The 14,604-nt window shown below is 34.1% G+C and overlaps 2 protein-coding genes across 3 annotated transcripts; one reads left to right on the forward strand and one right to left on the reverse strand.

Moving 5' to 3' along the window:
* The first annotated feature begins 4,960 nt into the window (after positions 1–4,960).
* AT1G42430 (inactive purple acid phosphatase-like protein) lies at positions 4,961–8,256 on the forward strand. 2 transcript variants are annotated; one of them, NM_103431.7, is made up of 11 exons: positions 4,961–5,466; positions 5,542–5,633; positions 5,937–6,130; positions 6,362–6,401; positions 6,637–6,718; positions 6,824–6,901; positions 7,017–7,142; positions 7,306–7,427; positions 7,545–7,584; positions 7,686–7,760; positions 7,846–8,256. In NM_103431.7, exons 1-11 carry the CDS (start codon positions 5,192–5,194, stop codon positions 8,000–8,002), a joined length of 1,281 nt encoding a protein of 426 aa, NP_174971.5. In that variant the 5' UTR covers positions 4,961–5,191; the 3' UTR covers positions 8,003–8,256. The 2 variants fall into 2 exon arrangements, with proteins under 2 accessions (NP_174971.5, NP_001185147.1); NM_001198218.1 differs by having other exon boundaries at positions 5,051–5,466; positions 5,593–5,633; positions 7,846–8,081.
* Positions 8,257–8,876: 620 nt separating this feature from the next.
* On the reverse strand, positions 8,877–13,785 carry AT1G42440 (pre-rRNA-processing TSR1-like protein). The gene is made up of 20 exons (NM_103432.2): positions 13,529–13,785; positions 13,299–13,453; positions 13,097–13,228; positions 12,968–13,018; positions 12,735–12,875; positions 12,513–12,635; positions 12,334–12,411; positions 12,134–12,226; positions 11,931–12,053; positions 11,594–11,677; positions 11,399–11,497; positions 11,074–11,265; positions 10,879–10,954; positions 10,601–10,704; positions 10,252–10,514; positions 10,085–10,171; positions 9,771–10,001; positions 9,560–9,638; positions 9,406–9,469; positions 8,877–9,323 (listed from the first exon to the last, which is right to left on the reverse strand). The coding sequence occupies exons 1-20, from the start codon at positions 13,617–13,619 to the stop codon at positions 9,208–9,210; spliced, it is 2,382 nt and encodes a 793-aa protein (NP_564480.1). The 5' UTR covers positions 13,620–13,785; the 3' UTR covers positions 8,877–9,207.
* Between the last annotated feature and the right edge of the window lie 819 nt (positions 13,786–14,604).

Consider the following 14,604-nt stretch of genomic DNA (forward strand, 5'->3'; position numbering starts at 1 on the left):
TTATAGGGTATTATGAATCTATATACATAGAAGATTACAAAATTATGTGTCAGAAAAAGCTATTGTTGAGCATTCTCTCTCCATTATGAAAATACCTTTATACTCCTATATCATATTTGCTCTTGACGTTAAATATTTTGTTACCTTTTTATAATAATGTTATCATCTTCCCATAATTATACAATCTTTGAAATCAAATCATTGATTCAATAGCTGGTAATTTGTTTATATCGTCAACTGTATTATTAACATGTTAAGTAGGTTTGTATCTTAAGTTTTTTCAACCATATATCAAAATCCCATCCATATTTCGCTAACAATATTATCCTGATAATACGTTATCTGCTATTTATTCTGATACATGTATTTTTTCTACATAATTATTCAGTAGCAAGTCAACTTTTTTTGCTCTTCATGCTAAATATTTTGTTACCTTTTAATAATAATGTTATCGTCTTCGTATATATATATGTGTCTTTGAAATCTAAACATTGGTTCAATAACTGAAAATTTGTTTATATCATCAAATATATTATTAACATATTAAGTTGGTTTGTACTCTATGTCATTTCATCCATGCATCAAACCCCATCCATATTTCGCTAACGATATTATCTCGATAATGCGTTATCTGCTAAGTATCCTCAGTTTTATCATATCTCTTTGTAGGGGTATATTTTTCATATAGATTTTAGTTGAAAAAAGTTACCTAAATAAATGGTTTTCATGTATAGATTCTTAATTATTTGATGGTGCATGTATAAATTTTTAACTCACTCTTTATTATATTTGGTTTCAGTATTAACTTTTAAATAACATTTTTCTTAAACAAACTCAAAACATTAACATTTATGAAGTATTTCACATTTTTTTATAACATTTAGTCAGTAAAGAAATTAATTAAAAGAGGGCTCTATTTCTTTTAGATGATAATTTTACTCATAATTAAATAAATTAGCTATTGTTATAAGTAATTAATAGCTAGTCCACCAAAAAAAATGATTCAACAAAAACTAGGAGATATTAGTCCATGACATGTAAACTTAGTGGTTTGAACCTTACTATCATTGATTTGTTTTTGTTTTATTTAACCAAAACAACATCGTATTGAATATGTTGATTGTCATGTCATCGCACAGTGGCGTCTTTATCATTAGTATTTAATGGTTGACGTACAGTCTGACACTGTCAATGTCTTGATATTTGAACGTATATTAGTTTAATAATAAATTTTGAATGTAACAATTGTTCGAGGAAAATGCATTTGTTGTAATTTAGGTATGAAGCGCATAATCATGGGCATTTGGATATTTGGTTCAGTATCAGTTCGTTATTTTGATTGAGAAACCTGCTTAGAACCAAAATACTTTTGGGTAGTTTTTGTTTTGGTTCGGTAGATGTTCTTTTGGTTCTGAACCAGTTTGGTTTCGGTTTGGTACTAGTTTGGTTTCAATGTTTTTGGTTCTTATGTTTAGCATCCATTCGATTAGTATGTTAATTTTGGTATTGGTTCCTCTTTGTTCAGTTTGGTATATTCTTAACAAAAAATTTGGGTTAAGTTTAGGTGTTTACCATGTACCAAAAACTTGACAATCTATAATCGCATCACTTTTAAAAATCGAGTTGTAATCATTTGGATGTTTTAGGACGGGATTAAACAAAAACAAAAGATATTTATAAGCTAGGAGTGGGAAGAAAAAACAGATCTGAATCCCAGACCCAAGATAGGCGATTTGGATCGGGTACAGATCCTCAAAAATACCTAAATGGGTCATGAATCTAAGAATATCGAAAATTCGATCACGTTCGGATATTACTAGATATCAAAAGTGAACGCGAAGAGATCTGAACATATACATAAGCTCTAATTCATACTTTTACATAAATTCATCGGTAAACCTCCTTTAGGATTAGTAATCCGATATTTTATCCTAATCATCGTTCTTTTGTTCAATTAGGTCTGTTTTCAAGCTTTCATGAAGTTATTTTTGCTCATTTTCTTGTCTATATGTTAAATCTATAAGGTTTTTGGTACAAAACGCAAGAGAACAAGTGAAAATGGTGATGAAAACGAAGGCACATGCATGTAGACAAGTCAATTAGTGTAAATACTGCAGGGTACCCCAGCCCATCCCTGAAAAATAGTGGGCTCGGGCTTTAAAAATTATGTCCAGAAAAAATCGGGCCTTTCAGGGTAAGGGTTTACAGGGATTTGCCCGGCCGGACTCTGACCAGCCTGAAATACCCTTGAAAATATTTTTTTGTTTTGTTAATATTTTTGTTTAATTGATAGATTTTTGTTTATGATTTTCTAAAAAAAGAGATGAAAACCTTAACCCTAGTTTTCTAATTGTGTTTTACTATAAATGTGAAAAGAAAATCTTTGTTCCACTATTTAGTTTGAAGTATTATCACTTTATATTTATTTGGTTATGAGTTTAAACAATTAACTAGATAGTTTACCCGCACAGTGCGGGGAAAAACAATTATTAAATATATATATTGTAAAAAATTATAAAATTTACTGGATTATTATTTAAAATCTGAAATTTTCTTGTGTATTATGTAATGTAATATACTTTTCTATTTATTTGAACCAACGATTTTTCGCATAGAAATTATGATTACCTATACATTGATTGATATTAATATCTTCGTTAACATATAATCTTTTTGTTTATATAGAAAAAATAAAAAGGGTTATATATTAAGTTCCGAAAGATTACTTGTTTAATTATTAGGTTGTTTTAATTAAAATTTTGTTTTTAATTATTTATTACTTTAATTGGAATTTGTTTTTAATTTATTATGTTCTTGAGATATTTATATATAATACTAATGACAAATTTTGTAAATAATCTAATAAATGATGGACAATAAATCAAGTTGGTTGCGACACGTCAGCATGACATCTCTCTAAATAACACGGTAGCTAAAAGTTATTCTCTTAAGTGTGTTTCTCTATTAATATATAGGGTATTTAGATTATTTATTTGGTTTTAAAATTTTCTTTTTAAACTAAACTGGTTTTAATAATTACTAGTGGTTATTTAGTTTCAATTAACTCGTTTATATATATTTTTTCCAAGAGATATTATAAATCAAAAAAAATTCTCTTCGGAAGAAAGCCCAAACACCCCGGAAAAAGCCTTATAGCATTGTAAGGGCCAGGTTGGGCTTTAAAATATAAGCTCAAAATTTTTACGGGTCAGACTCCAATATATACTGATTTTGCAGGCTTCGTGTTGTTCCTGGCCCAGCTAGTCCGATGGACATACCTAGCTGTAGATAAAGTGATTTTAGGGTTTTTGTGTCGTTGAAGAAGATAAAGAAAATCACGATTTTGCCCTTTATTAAAGGGAAATATAAAATAAAAAATAAATGTAATTACCTAAAATCTGTAACACTATAACCAACATGACTTTGGCTACTTTCTCGCAGTATTTACTATATATATTTATATTTTGGATAGTTTTTCCTGCTAATATTGTATATCGGATAAATCCAAACCAAACTGAACACGATCCAAATCCGACCCAAATATTAGAAATAATCGAACGTGTATTATTAACCTAAACCTGAAAACTCGAATCGAATCCAAATGTAGTTGGTATAGCAAAGCAAACAGTTATGATTCAATTTTCAAAATTTGTGAAATTATAAATTATCGAGTTGTAATATGGGTAGTTTGTGCAAAAAGTTCAAACTTCGTGTAGTTGGAAGCTTAATTGCAATTTTTCATAGAGTTGAACCGTAATCTATTCTAAAATAATAATAACAACCTTTATAGACTCTAAACTCTATCGTTAGAACTCTGAAAAAATTATTTACATCACCTCAAAATGTTGTGAACAAGAAAGTTAACACCTCGACACTACAGTATTCACGCCTGACCCGGACCCGCCGGTTCGATCGGTTAAACCACGACCCAAACATTTCTCCGGTTTGAGTTTAATATTAATAGCAGACAATTTAAAAATAAAAAAAAACCACAAAAATCCACCATTAACTCGCGACCCAGTGAACCGGTTGAACCGGCCGGCACGGCCGGGTATGGGTTTTAAAGAAATCATTTGATTTTGAAACAAAATTTAGGATTTTAGACTTTGTTTAGTAATTTTTAGAACTTTTTGAGTTATTTTTGGAACTTTTAAAACTTAAAAGTCTTGAATTGTTGATTAAACTTTTTGAATTGAGTTTTAGTTATATTAATAGATTGACTCAACTAAGTGTTCTTGATGTTTTAGATTTTGATGAATATTTAACAATATGGTGAAAGAGATAACCGAGATTCGTTGTTTGAATTCATGATGTTTTATAAAATTTTTCCGTAATTGCCAATGAGTCATTAATAATCTCTTACTTCTTAGTATTTGTTTGGGAAAAATGTCAAAAAAATTCACCAACTTTCGAATTTGGAACGATTTAATCTTGAACTTCACGGAAGACAAATAAATCGTAAAGTTTTTGTTGACTTTCTAAATAAATGACAAAGTTTTTGTTGACTTGCCATTTAAATCATGTCGTTAAACAGATTAATAAAAAAAATTACGATATTAATATTCCGTTTATTTGCTCTGTTAGAACAAATTATCGTCTTTTATTACGACGTTAATGTCTCGTCCGTATTTGTTTTGCGATTTTATACTTTTAGTTGGATTTTAAAAAAATTAATCATTTTATTATTATTTTTAGAGTTGCTTATATTATTAAAATGTTATAATTATGTTCTTATTTATAAAACCGTATGATCTCTATAAATATTAAATACATATAATAAATTTTAATGGATTGATCCGTGATCGAACCTGGTTGATCCAGTAACTCAGTGTACCAAAACATAGTCCGATTCACCGTCCGGGTATTGTTCAAAATTCACTGCTACAGGATAATCATACAATTGTCACAAATGATTACAACAAAAAAAAATAAACAAAGGAAGATTAGAATAACTACACTCGCTTAACATACGTTAGTAAATTAATAATACGCCCAATTTAATTAAAACTCGTTTTTTCAGAATATAAAACCTCCTCTCGGGCTTTTTCTTCTCTACTTGGACTGAAACTGAAACTGAAACTGAAACACTTCTCTCTCTCTCTCTTTCTCGCTTCCACGAATCGAGAGTTCTACAAATTCGCTTCCTAGGGTTTCTCAATTCTTCTAATTTCTTCATTTCTATGGCGAGTCAATGAGCGAAATGGCGGCTAGCTCCGCAATCTCTCTTCTCGATATCAAACTCCGACGATTCGGCGTTGGCGCAAGTAACCATGAATTGCGCCTAACTAAGTGGTTCAAAGGTGATCAAGCCGGAGCTCCGACGAGAAGATTCACCTGCTTCGCAGATATGTTGGCACCGATTCGCCGCTCTGAGAAGTCAGAGGAACGGCGTTTTGATCAGAAGATGAGTGCTCACGGTGCCGGAATCAAAACTTCTTCCTCTGCAGTGCCATTTGCTTCTCCTAAGTAAGACTTCCTTATCTTTTATGGGGAATGTTCATGTGAGTGTTTTTGTTTTCAATTGTTGTTTTTTTTTGGCAGATCTCGATTTTTGTCTAAGCAAGAAAAGTTCTATCCTCGTTGTACTCCAAGGCTTACTGGTCCTCAGTCTCGTGATACTCCTCCTAAAAGAGGTAACACTACGTAAAAGTAATTGAAATTGAAATCATAAACGTTTAAGTAAAGACATGAGAGGATGAACTCTTTAACCCTTTGAATCACCCGTGGTGCGACGGTTTCTGTGTGATGTAAGGATCACAGGATACAACTTCTATAAACTGGTTTCGCACAATTCGAAAACACAAATCATTCACACAATTCAATTTTATTAAGCCCACTTAGTTTAAATAATATTTTGTCCAACAATTTTCACTTCATGTTGCTTTGTAACAAGGTTCAGATGTCTTACAGTGAGAAATTGTTTTTTATAATTGTAGACACTGGGATAGCTAATGAAAAGGATTGGGGGATTGATTTGTTGAATGAGAATGTGAATGAAGCTGGCACTAATGAAGATGGTAGTAGTTGGTTTAGAGAAAGTGGACATGATTTGGGAGATAATGGTTACAGATGTAGGTGGTCAAGGATGGGTGGTCGATCTCATGATGGTTCTTCTGAATGGACTGAAACGGTACTAATCGTTTCCCTAGTGTTTCACTTACTTGACTAGTGCTTGCTTTGTGAGATAACCTTGTGAAGTTATGGAAAAATGTAGTTTTTAGAGGATTTATGATATTGTAAATACTGGGATTGCATTTGTATTGTTCCCTGAGTGTAGTTATCTTGAGGTTATTCTTCGTAACCCCATGAAGTATCACCCCAGGTGGACGCGTTTAATCGGATTTATTGATATCCTTGACAGTGGTGGGAGAAAAGTGACTGGACTGGATACAAAGAGTTAGGTATTGTACTCTTATCCTACTCTACTTGAAATCATCAAGGATGACTCTTAGGTATTGATAGATGTAATATTGGAAGCATTGAAACTGTTGGAAGTTCAATTGATATCATTTTGTTTTGCTGCAATTCCTTTCCCTTTGCCCCTTATCCCTTGTTACTGATGATTAATGAGTGTGTCAAAGTTCTGTTTTTTTTTTGTTTACGAATTCTCATTTCAGTGGAGTGTACTTTTTGTAGGTGTGGAGAAATCTGGTAAAAATTCTGAGGGTGACTCTTGGTGGGAAACTTGGCAAGAAGTCCTTCATCAAGATGAGTGGAGGTCTATGTTATAACATTCCCTTTACCAGATATAGCTTCGTTGCCAACAGTTTTCGCGCTGCTAGATTCTTACAGTCCTCTCATTGTCAACTTGATCAAATTTCAGTAATCTAGCAAGGATTGAAAGGAGTGCACAAAAGCAAGCAAAATCAGGAACTGAAAATGCTGGTTGGTACGAGAAATGGTAGGTCAATAACAACACCAGTTGCTAATATTACCCTGCAGTGTTTGCTTTTGTTTGATGTAAAGGAGAAGCTTATTCTTCTACTGGACTAAAACTATCATTCACTGAAAATCAGGTGGGAGAAGTACGATGCTAAAGGGTGGACAGAGAAAGGAGCACATAAGTATGGTAGACTTAATGAGCAGTCATGGTGGGAGAAGTGGGGGGAGCATTATGATGGAAGAGGATCTGTTCTCAAATGGTTTTCTATTCTAACTACTCTCTAGTCCTCAATTTTTTCCTTACTGGTTTATATATAAGGCTCCTTGTTAGCCAGAGTTACTTGAACATTAATTTGTGAAATTCTTGAGATCAAAAAGATTGTGTTAATGATTTTGATTTAGTTGTTGGTGAACAATCCACAGGACAGACAAGTGGGCTGAGACAGAGTTGGGGACCAAATGGGGAGACAAGTGGGAAGAGAAATTTTTCAGTGGGATTGGTTCACGTCAGGGGGAGACATGGCATGTATCACCTAACAGCGACCGTCAGTTCCTTCTTCTTCTTCTTCTTCTTCTTCTTCTTCTTCTTCTTCTTCTTCTTTAAATTCCTTTGTTTGACTATGTTTGTAATCTCGCCTAACCCGATAACCTCACGTTTTCAGGTTGGTCAAGAACGTGGGGAGAGGAACACTTTGGAAACGGGTAAGGAACTTTGTTTACTTGGAAGCCTCAGATGTTTGTTTGTCTGTCTTTGCACTGCATTTAGTGTAAATGGAGGTCTAATATTAGATCGTTGATCGCAGAAAGGTTCACAAGTACGGAAAGAGTACCACAGGAGAAAGCTGGGACATAGTGGTGGATGAAGAAACATACTATGAGTAAGAGAGAAAGAGCTTACATCTTAACATATAATCTAACCTTTGTGGTTTATTAATCTATCCTTGATATCATGTTTTGGTGAAGGGCTGAGCCACATTATGGGTGGGCAGATGTGGTAGGTGATTCAACACAGTTGCTTTCGATCCAACCACGAGAGAGACCTCCGGGTGTCTACCCAAACCTCGAGTTTGGGCCATCTCCACCTCCTGAGCCTGACCTACCCCCTGACCAACCACAATGACATCACATCTGTTTGTTTAGCTTATTAGCGTAATAGCCTTTTTGCTTTATCATTTTTTCGATAAATTTAGAATGTTGTGAATTATGGGTGAGATGATATAATTCTTGATCCATTTGATCCAACGTCCATCTCTTCGAATCTCTTGCTCAAGTATTAGTCCTCTCATGTCCATATATGAGGAAAATCAGCTTTTTCAACCCCGACATACAAGCTGTGTTGAATTCATATAAGTATCTATTAAAATGTACTAAAACATATCCTCACTTTCATAAAATTCAAATTTCAAACTTGTATGATATAAAAATTCAAATTTAAATATACAAATTGTGCTAAAATATAAAAAAAAAATGTGGAAAATGCTTGACACTGTTAACTCACCGTCAATTCATGTTGACGTGGATTGTTACGTGGCCAGAGACTCCAAAACGACGTCATTCGGAGTGAAATGAGATGCCAAATTTTCCGCATAAACCATCCGATGCAAAACAAGCCTAAAAACAATCACCAAGTACCTTAAACCCAACAAAGAACCTAAAATCTAAAACAAGCCTAAAAACAATCAGCAATCTATTTATGCGGAAACGACGTCGTTTATGCGGAAAATTTGGCATCTCATTTCACTCCAAACGACGTCGTTTTGGAGTCTTTGGGCACGTCACAATCCATGTCAACATGAATTGACGGTGGGTTAACAATGTTAAGCATTTTCCACGTTTTTTATATATTTTAGTTTGTATATTTCAGGTTTGCAATTTGAATTTTATGAAAGTGAGAGTTTGTTTTAGTACATTTAATAGATACTTGTACGATACTTTTTTAGTTGACCAAAAAAAATAAAAATTAGATACTTGTATGAATTCAACACAGCTTATATGTCGGGCTATGAAAAAGACGATATTCCCATATATGAGGCAGATTAATCAAATATAGGTAGCTTATTGTGAGCAAGCAAGCAATGTCTTTAATAAGAACAAGCTCAATCTATTTAAGTATTTTTCTCATAACAATTAAGCTTATCAATGGTTCAACCCCATATTCCAAATGTATATGTATAGTGAGCAATAAAGAAGAAAATTTGCATATTTTTATCACATACAGGACAAAACTGGAGGACTTCCACTAAACCACCACCATAAATTACCAAAGAAGAATGTCGTCAATTCAGAGAAACTTGAACATCATCATCTTCATTTAAAAAATTCGAATCAGAGAAGCTGTGGGTACAGACGTTCAGGCCACTTGGGATAAGCGCGCTTGTACAAGTTCATGCACACTACGTCATGTTGTTGAACCACTCCATTGAATATGCATTTCATTGCCCCTGCACAGCTCACATGTATAAGGAAAATTCCAGAAACAAAACTCTAGCTTGGCAATCTCTTCTATTAATACTAATGCCTTACCATGTGTGCCTACTGGTTCCTTCACGCGACCACGACGCCCGCATTTTGACCATACTTCAACAGGCTGCACACACAAACATTGTGCCAGCTTTAGCTTAACATAAAAATTAATACGTATATTATTCAATCCATCGATTCTATTTTTCTCTTTTACCTTGAACCATTTCACGTCTTCGGGGTTGTGGAACATATATCTGACTGAAGCTTTCATTTTCGATACTCTCTGAGGGTACCTGAACCAAACCACATTTCAAACAGCTTAGAATTACTACAGATTATGTTTTTTATCTCCCCAGTTCAAATGTCAGAGCATTAGTATCTATCCAAACTGGAATATGTGATTGTATTTGGAATGAGGTCATTACCCAGTTAATATTATCTTCTTTAAGATTATTTTGTTGGGTTCTACGCTTTTCAAGGAACCAAGGGCAGCAATGGCAGGAGGATCCGACCCTTCAGAAATCTTCAGAACTACCAAAGGAAGGGGTGGGAAAGATATGGGGCCGTATATTGAAGCCAACGAGAAACACCCTGGATGCAGGAATCTCTCCATCTTGTGCTTGTCTGAGCTGAAATTGTCGGTCGCAAATACCGGCCTGGAAATTCCCACGACAAAAATTACAAAAGATCGCAAACAAGAAAACCTACTAAAGTAGATAAAGCAGAAAAAATTTGCTACCTTGCAATGAATTGACGGAAACCAACATGGAACATTAGCTCTTCTTTTGTTTTAATAGGAGCTTCGTAACCATCATACTTCTTTACGCTGCAAAACATAGACAAAGGTGATGAGAAGAGGGCAGAGCACTCAAGGTCTCAACAAACAGATATCTTAAGAGTGATTACCTAAAATGCAGAACCGACATCTTGGATTCATGCTGCAGAAGCCCAAATCCTATAATTGGTTTCGTTGTGTTCACAAGAGAAGATAGTTTAGAGGCAGCACCAAGAGGCACTTCTTTAATATGCAGCCGTACATATGACCCAATTGGTACACAATCATCTCTGTCTTCTTCTTCCATCTTCAGGGCTTGCTTGAGCACAAGCTTTTGAGTCCTTGCGACATTATCAAAAGCAAAAATTCTAGCATAGTCCTGAGGTAAAGACTCCTGCATTTGCCAATAAATTATAAAAAATTAGCAACACTTAACTGTGAAAAATATAATGAAATTCACATCAAGATCAGTGTTATTACATTTGGATCCCACGAGGAGGTTCTGAAGGATTTAAGACCCCTGTACTTTGCAAAACGTCTTCTTGCAGGAACATCAATGGGAGTCTCTACTTCATCTGGAAATTCTGACAAAACATAAAAGAAAATTTTAATGAGTAAAAACAGAAAAGACAAAATCAATTAGCACATGAGAGATACAGAAACTCTACAAGGACTCAAATGAATATTTGCATTTATACACACAGACACACAATGACTCATACAGAACATAACTCCACACAGAGGAAATAAACACCAACCTTCGTCATCAGCATATGCCTCTTTGATTTTCTTGATTTCATCCTTAATTTGTTCTTCTGTCAAGTCTTCATCGTCCTGAACAATGAGCAAGTTGGCTTATAACATTACCAAGATAGTCGACGAGAACAAAAAATGCAATGAAGCTACAAGTACTGTTTTGTAAGTCATAAAAGTAGGTGGACAGAAATGTATACCACCATTTCGGATTCATTCTGAGTTTCAGTATCAATATCCCGCAGGTTCAATGATTTTCCGTCATCCTCAAATTCTTGGTCATACATTCCTTCTTGATTGGAATCCTCTCCTCTATCCAATACCATACCATTATCATCAGAATCACCATTATCGGAATCCTCTTCATCTGTTTCATCCACAATCCAAGCAGCCTGTAAAACAAATCATAAAACCCAAAATAAGAGGGCCACCCGCTTATAACATTTATTTTTGAGGAAAATTGCACAAGACAGAAGAATAGTTAAAATGAGGCTAGAAACATCAGGTTAAAAATAATCCAGGAACCTGATATTCTGAAGTCCCTCGCGGCAAAGTCTTCTTCTTTAGCCTGCCCTGCTTCTGATTTTTGTCAGCCTCAGCCATTTCTTCCTCTGTTGGCCATGTCTACACAAAGGAAGAATTGCACAAGTGACTTCCCAGAACAGATAACAACACGAGCCAACTGCCACCTTCATTTTTTAGAGAACTAATCAGACTTACCTGTTCCCCTGCTAAAGGATCTGGAGTGTTTTCAATTACTAAAGGCTCTTGTTTCATGGGATCAGGAACCAGAGACTTCAATACCTGGTCAAATCAAACACAGGTACAAAAAATAAAGTGAATTTACAAAGAGAAGAAAGCTGTGAAAATAGCATTATGAAAGCAAAATAACATCCTATTTTAAGAATGAAATTAAGTGTAAAATGATATTATGACAGCATTCCAACAAACTATATAACCTCTTTTCCTATAACTATATCTGAAGGATTCAACTTAATGTATCTTTTCTAAAGTAATAGTTTGTTGATTTGTAAAGAAAATATTATATATAATATACCTCTTCATCATGTGAATCATCTAATTCCATGGAATTCTGATTTTTCCTTTCATTCAAAGGAAATGGATCCTTCAGCACTTCAATTTTGGAGAATTGAAAATCCCCAACGCCAGAAACATGGACCTAATTTGAGAAAATAAATTAACAAGGGATCCATGGGTATAGCACAAGGCATGATATAGATAGCAGAATGGCTTGATTACCAGTTGATTTACAGACAGTTTGCGAGCACGCAAGTAACCAGAGAGAAGTAGAGTGCACTTTCCTGAGCTTTCATCATCCACCAGCATCCCAGCCTAAATGCACCATTCAACATTACAGAGATATTCTACTTTCTATAAAACCCTTTTCTTCTCAGAGTCAGATTAAATGTAATGAACTTATATAAGCATAAATCACACACCTTGCGAGCCACAATGTATGATCGTTGACTTCGCCAGTGAGGCACAGTAAGCCTTTGCGCCTTGAATAACCACATAAACTGCAAACAAGCCCAGAAATGTTCTACTAATTAAGAACATTAAAACTATTGAAAACCACTCAGTAAAATAATATAAAAAATTATCAGTCATAAACATTTACCTTATGCAACTCATCTCTGGTATCTGCTGGATAAAACTTACAATCCTCAGGAAATTCAGAAGCAAGTTGAGAGGCACACATCTTTTTCATCTCATTTTTCTTTTTCACATCACTGGGCAAATCCTGCAATCATACAAAACGAACTTGTTAAGCTCAACTTCAAGCAAAATTTCAAGAAATCAGAAACCTGGTCGCTACTAATATAGAGCAGAAAGAACTTACACGGATCAACACAGTAGTGCTTGGTAGACCAATTGATCTAAACACAGAAAGACACTGACTTCCGAAAGAATCTATGAAGTTAGAGCTATTCTCTTCCCACGGAGCACTTGCAGATGCAACAAAAGCCATCAAATCAGCAACCTAATACCAGTACCAAAAAAAATCAGTAAACACCTATAACAAACTCTGCTCACTGAAAGAACCAACAAACGAATACAAGACAATTCACATACCTTGGCCATTTCCATACATGTCAGAAGATCCCCATGAGGCGCCTTTAACACCTGTAATATATATAGTCACAACATTGATCACACAAATATTCATATATCTATATAAACAAATCTTAGGAATACACATACAGTTGCTCGTAGCTTATACTCAGAAGATGCAACTGTCGAAGAAGCAATTCCAGAACCATCAGAAGATAACAACTTCAAAACATCTTCACCAAGTGAATTCAATTCCACAGAAGCAGAGAGAGGAAACAAAACCTATCATCATTAGAAAATATCATAAGTGGAACATTGCAACAAACAAACACACAAACATGTAAAAACTCACGATAACACGAGGAGCACTGTTAATTCCTCCTGATGCTCTCTTCTCCTTCAAAACTGCTGCTCTCTTCTGCTCTCTAAGCATCTTACCACGTTGAACACGAGCAGCTTTAGCTCCTTTAACATAGTTACTATCCGATTTCCCAATCCGGCCACTATCTGATTCCATTCAAACGCGATTTTCAGTATGTGGAGATTGAAAGAGATGAATTGTTGAGGATTTAGGGGGTTTACCTTGAAGGTTGGTTCTATGGAGATTACGAGAAGATTTAGAGGAGAAACGAGTCTTGTGAGCTTTGTTAACTTGAACTCGAGAGCGTCCCATGGCTTCAGCAAGAGATGGTGGCTGGATTTGGTGACTGCTTTAAAGTATAAACCCTAATTTCAATTTTGCAGTTTTATTTCCTCAAGGGTTTTGTGTAGTTTGTCTTCAGACTACTTGTTTTTGTTCGACGGCTCAAAGACAAAAGTGGAAGAAGACGAAGAATTACAAAATATGTGGGCCTAACTTCACAAATAAAAATGAAGTTTATGGGCCCATTAGCCCAATATGAATGAGTATTTGTGACTTAAAATGATATTTTGCTACACATGCTTGGGGCCTAAAACTTTACCAATAAAATGCAGTTTATGGGCCTATCAGCCCAATATAAATTACTATTTGTGCTTAAAATGATATCATTTGCATGCTTAAAGCATCATTATTGGTAAGTTCTTAGATTAGTTCTTGGGATTTTTTTTTGTCTTTTATATAAATGTCATTTTGTCTCTTATATAAGAGTTAAAATGAGATGTTCTTATCATAAGAACTAATTTAAGAACTTACCAATAAGGATGTTCTTAGGGCCTTAATTATTAATATTCCTTTTTTCGGCAATATAACGTTTTGTCTTTTTTCAACTTTTACCTAATTTTAAAGAGTTTTTTTTTGTTTTTTTTTGTTTTTTTTTGGTTTTTTTAAGGTTTTTTAATTTAACCTTAAAAGTCATTTTCGTATACAAAGACAAAGAAAAACAGAAATTTTAGTGGAAAAACAAATGATATGATGAATGAAAAATTTGAAAGTTTACAAAGTTTTTTTTTGTTTTTTGTTTTTTTGAGGTTTTTGTTTTAACTTTAAAAGTCATTTTCTATACCAAAAAATAAAAACAAAATTTTAATAGAAAATAAATGATTTGAATGAATGAAAATTTTGAAAAATTACAAAAATTAGGACTAAAATTAGGTTGGAAAGGTAAAAAAGGAAAAAAATTTATAAATTCATATTATTATATCAAATTTGGCTCACAATCGTGACACGTGTTATCAAT

This window comes from Arabidopsis thaliana (assembly GCF_000001735.4).
Source record: "Arabidopsis thaliana chromosome 1 sequence".
In the NCBI taxonomy this organism is placed as follows: Eukaryota; Viridiplantae; Streptophyta; class Magnoliopsida; order Brassicales; family Brassicaceae; genus Arabidopsis; species Arabidopsis thaliana.

Excerpts from the sequence above, each read along its gene's own strand:
- AT1G42430 (NM_103431.7), top strand. The coding sequence starts at position 5,192 with ATGAGCGAAATGGCGGCTAGCTCCGCAATCTCTCTTCTCGATATCAAA. Across the intron at positions 7,143-7,305 it reads AGAGGATCTGTTCTCAAATG|GACAGACAAGTGGGCTGAGA; the intron begins GTTTTCTATTCT and ends AACAATCCACAG. Across the intron at positions 7,761-7,845 it reads GATGAAGAAACATACTATGA|GGCTGAGCCACATTATGGGT; the intron begins GTAAGAGAGAAA and ends GTTTTGGTGAAG.
- AT1G42440 (NM_103432.2), bottom strand. The coding sequence starts at position 13,619 with ATGGGACGCTCTCGAGTTCAAGTTAACAAAGCTCACAAGACTCGTTTC. Across the intron at positions 13,454-13,528 it reads CCATAGAACCAACCTTCAAG|ATAGTGGCCGGATTGGGAAA; the intron begins GTAAACCCCCTA and ends GAATGGAATCAG. Across the intron at positions 12,227-12,333 it reads CATACATTGTGGCTCGCAAG|GCTGGGATGCTGGTGGATGA; the intron begins GTGTGTGATTTA and ends TGGTGCATTTAG.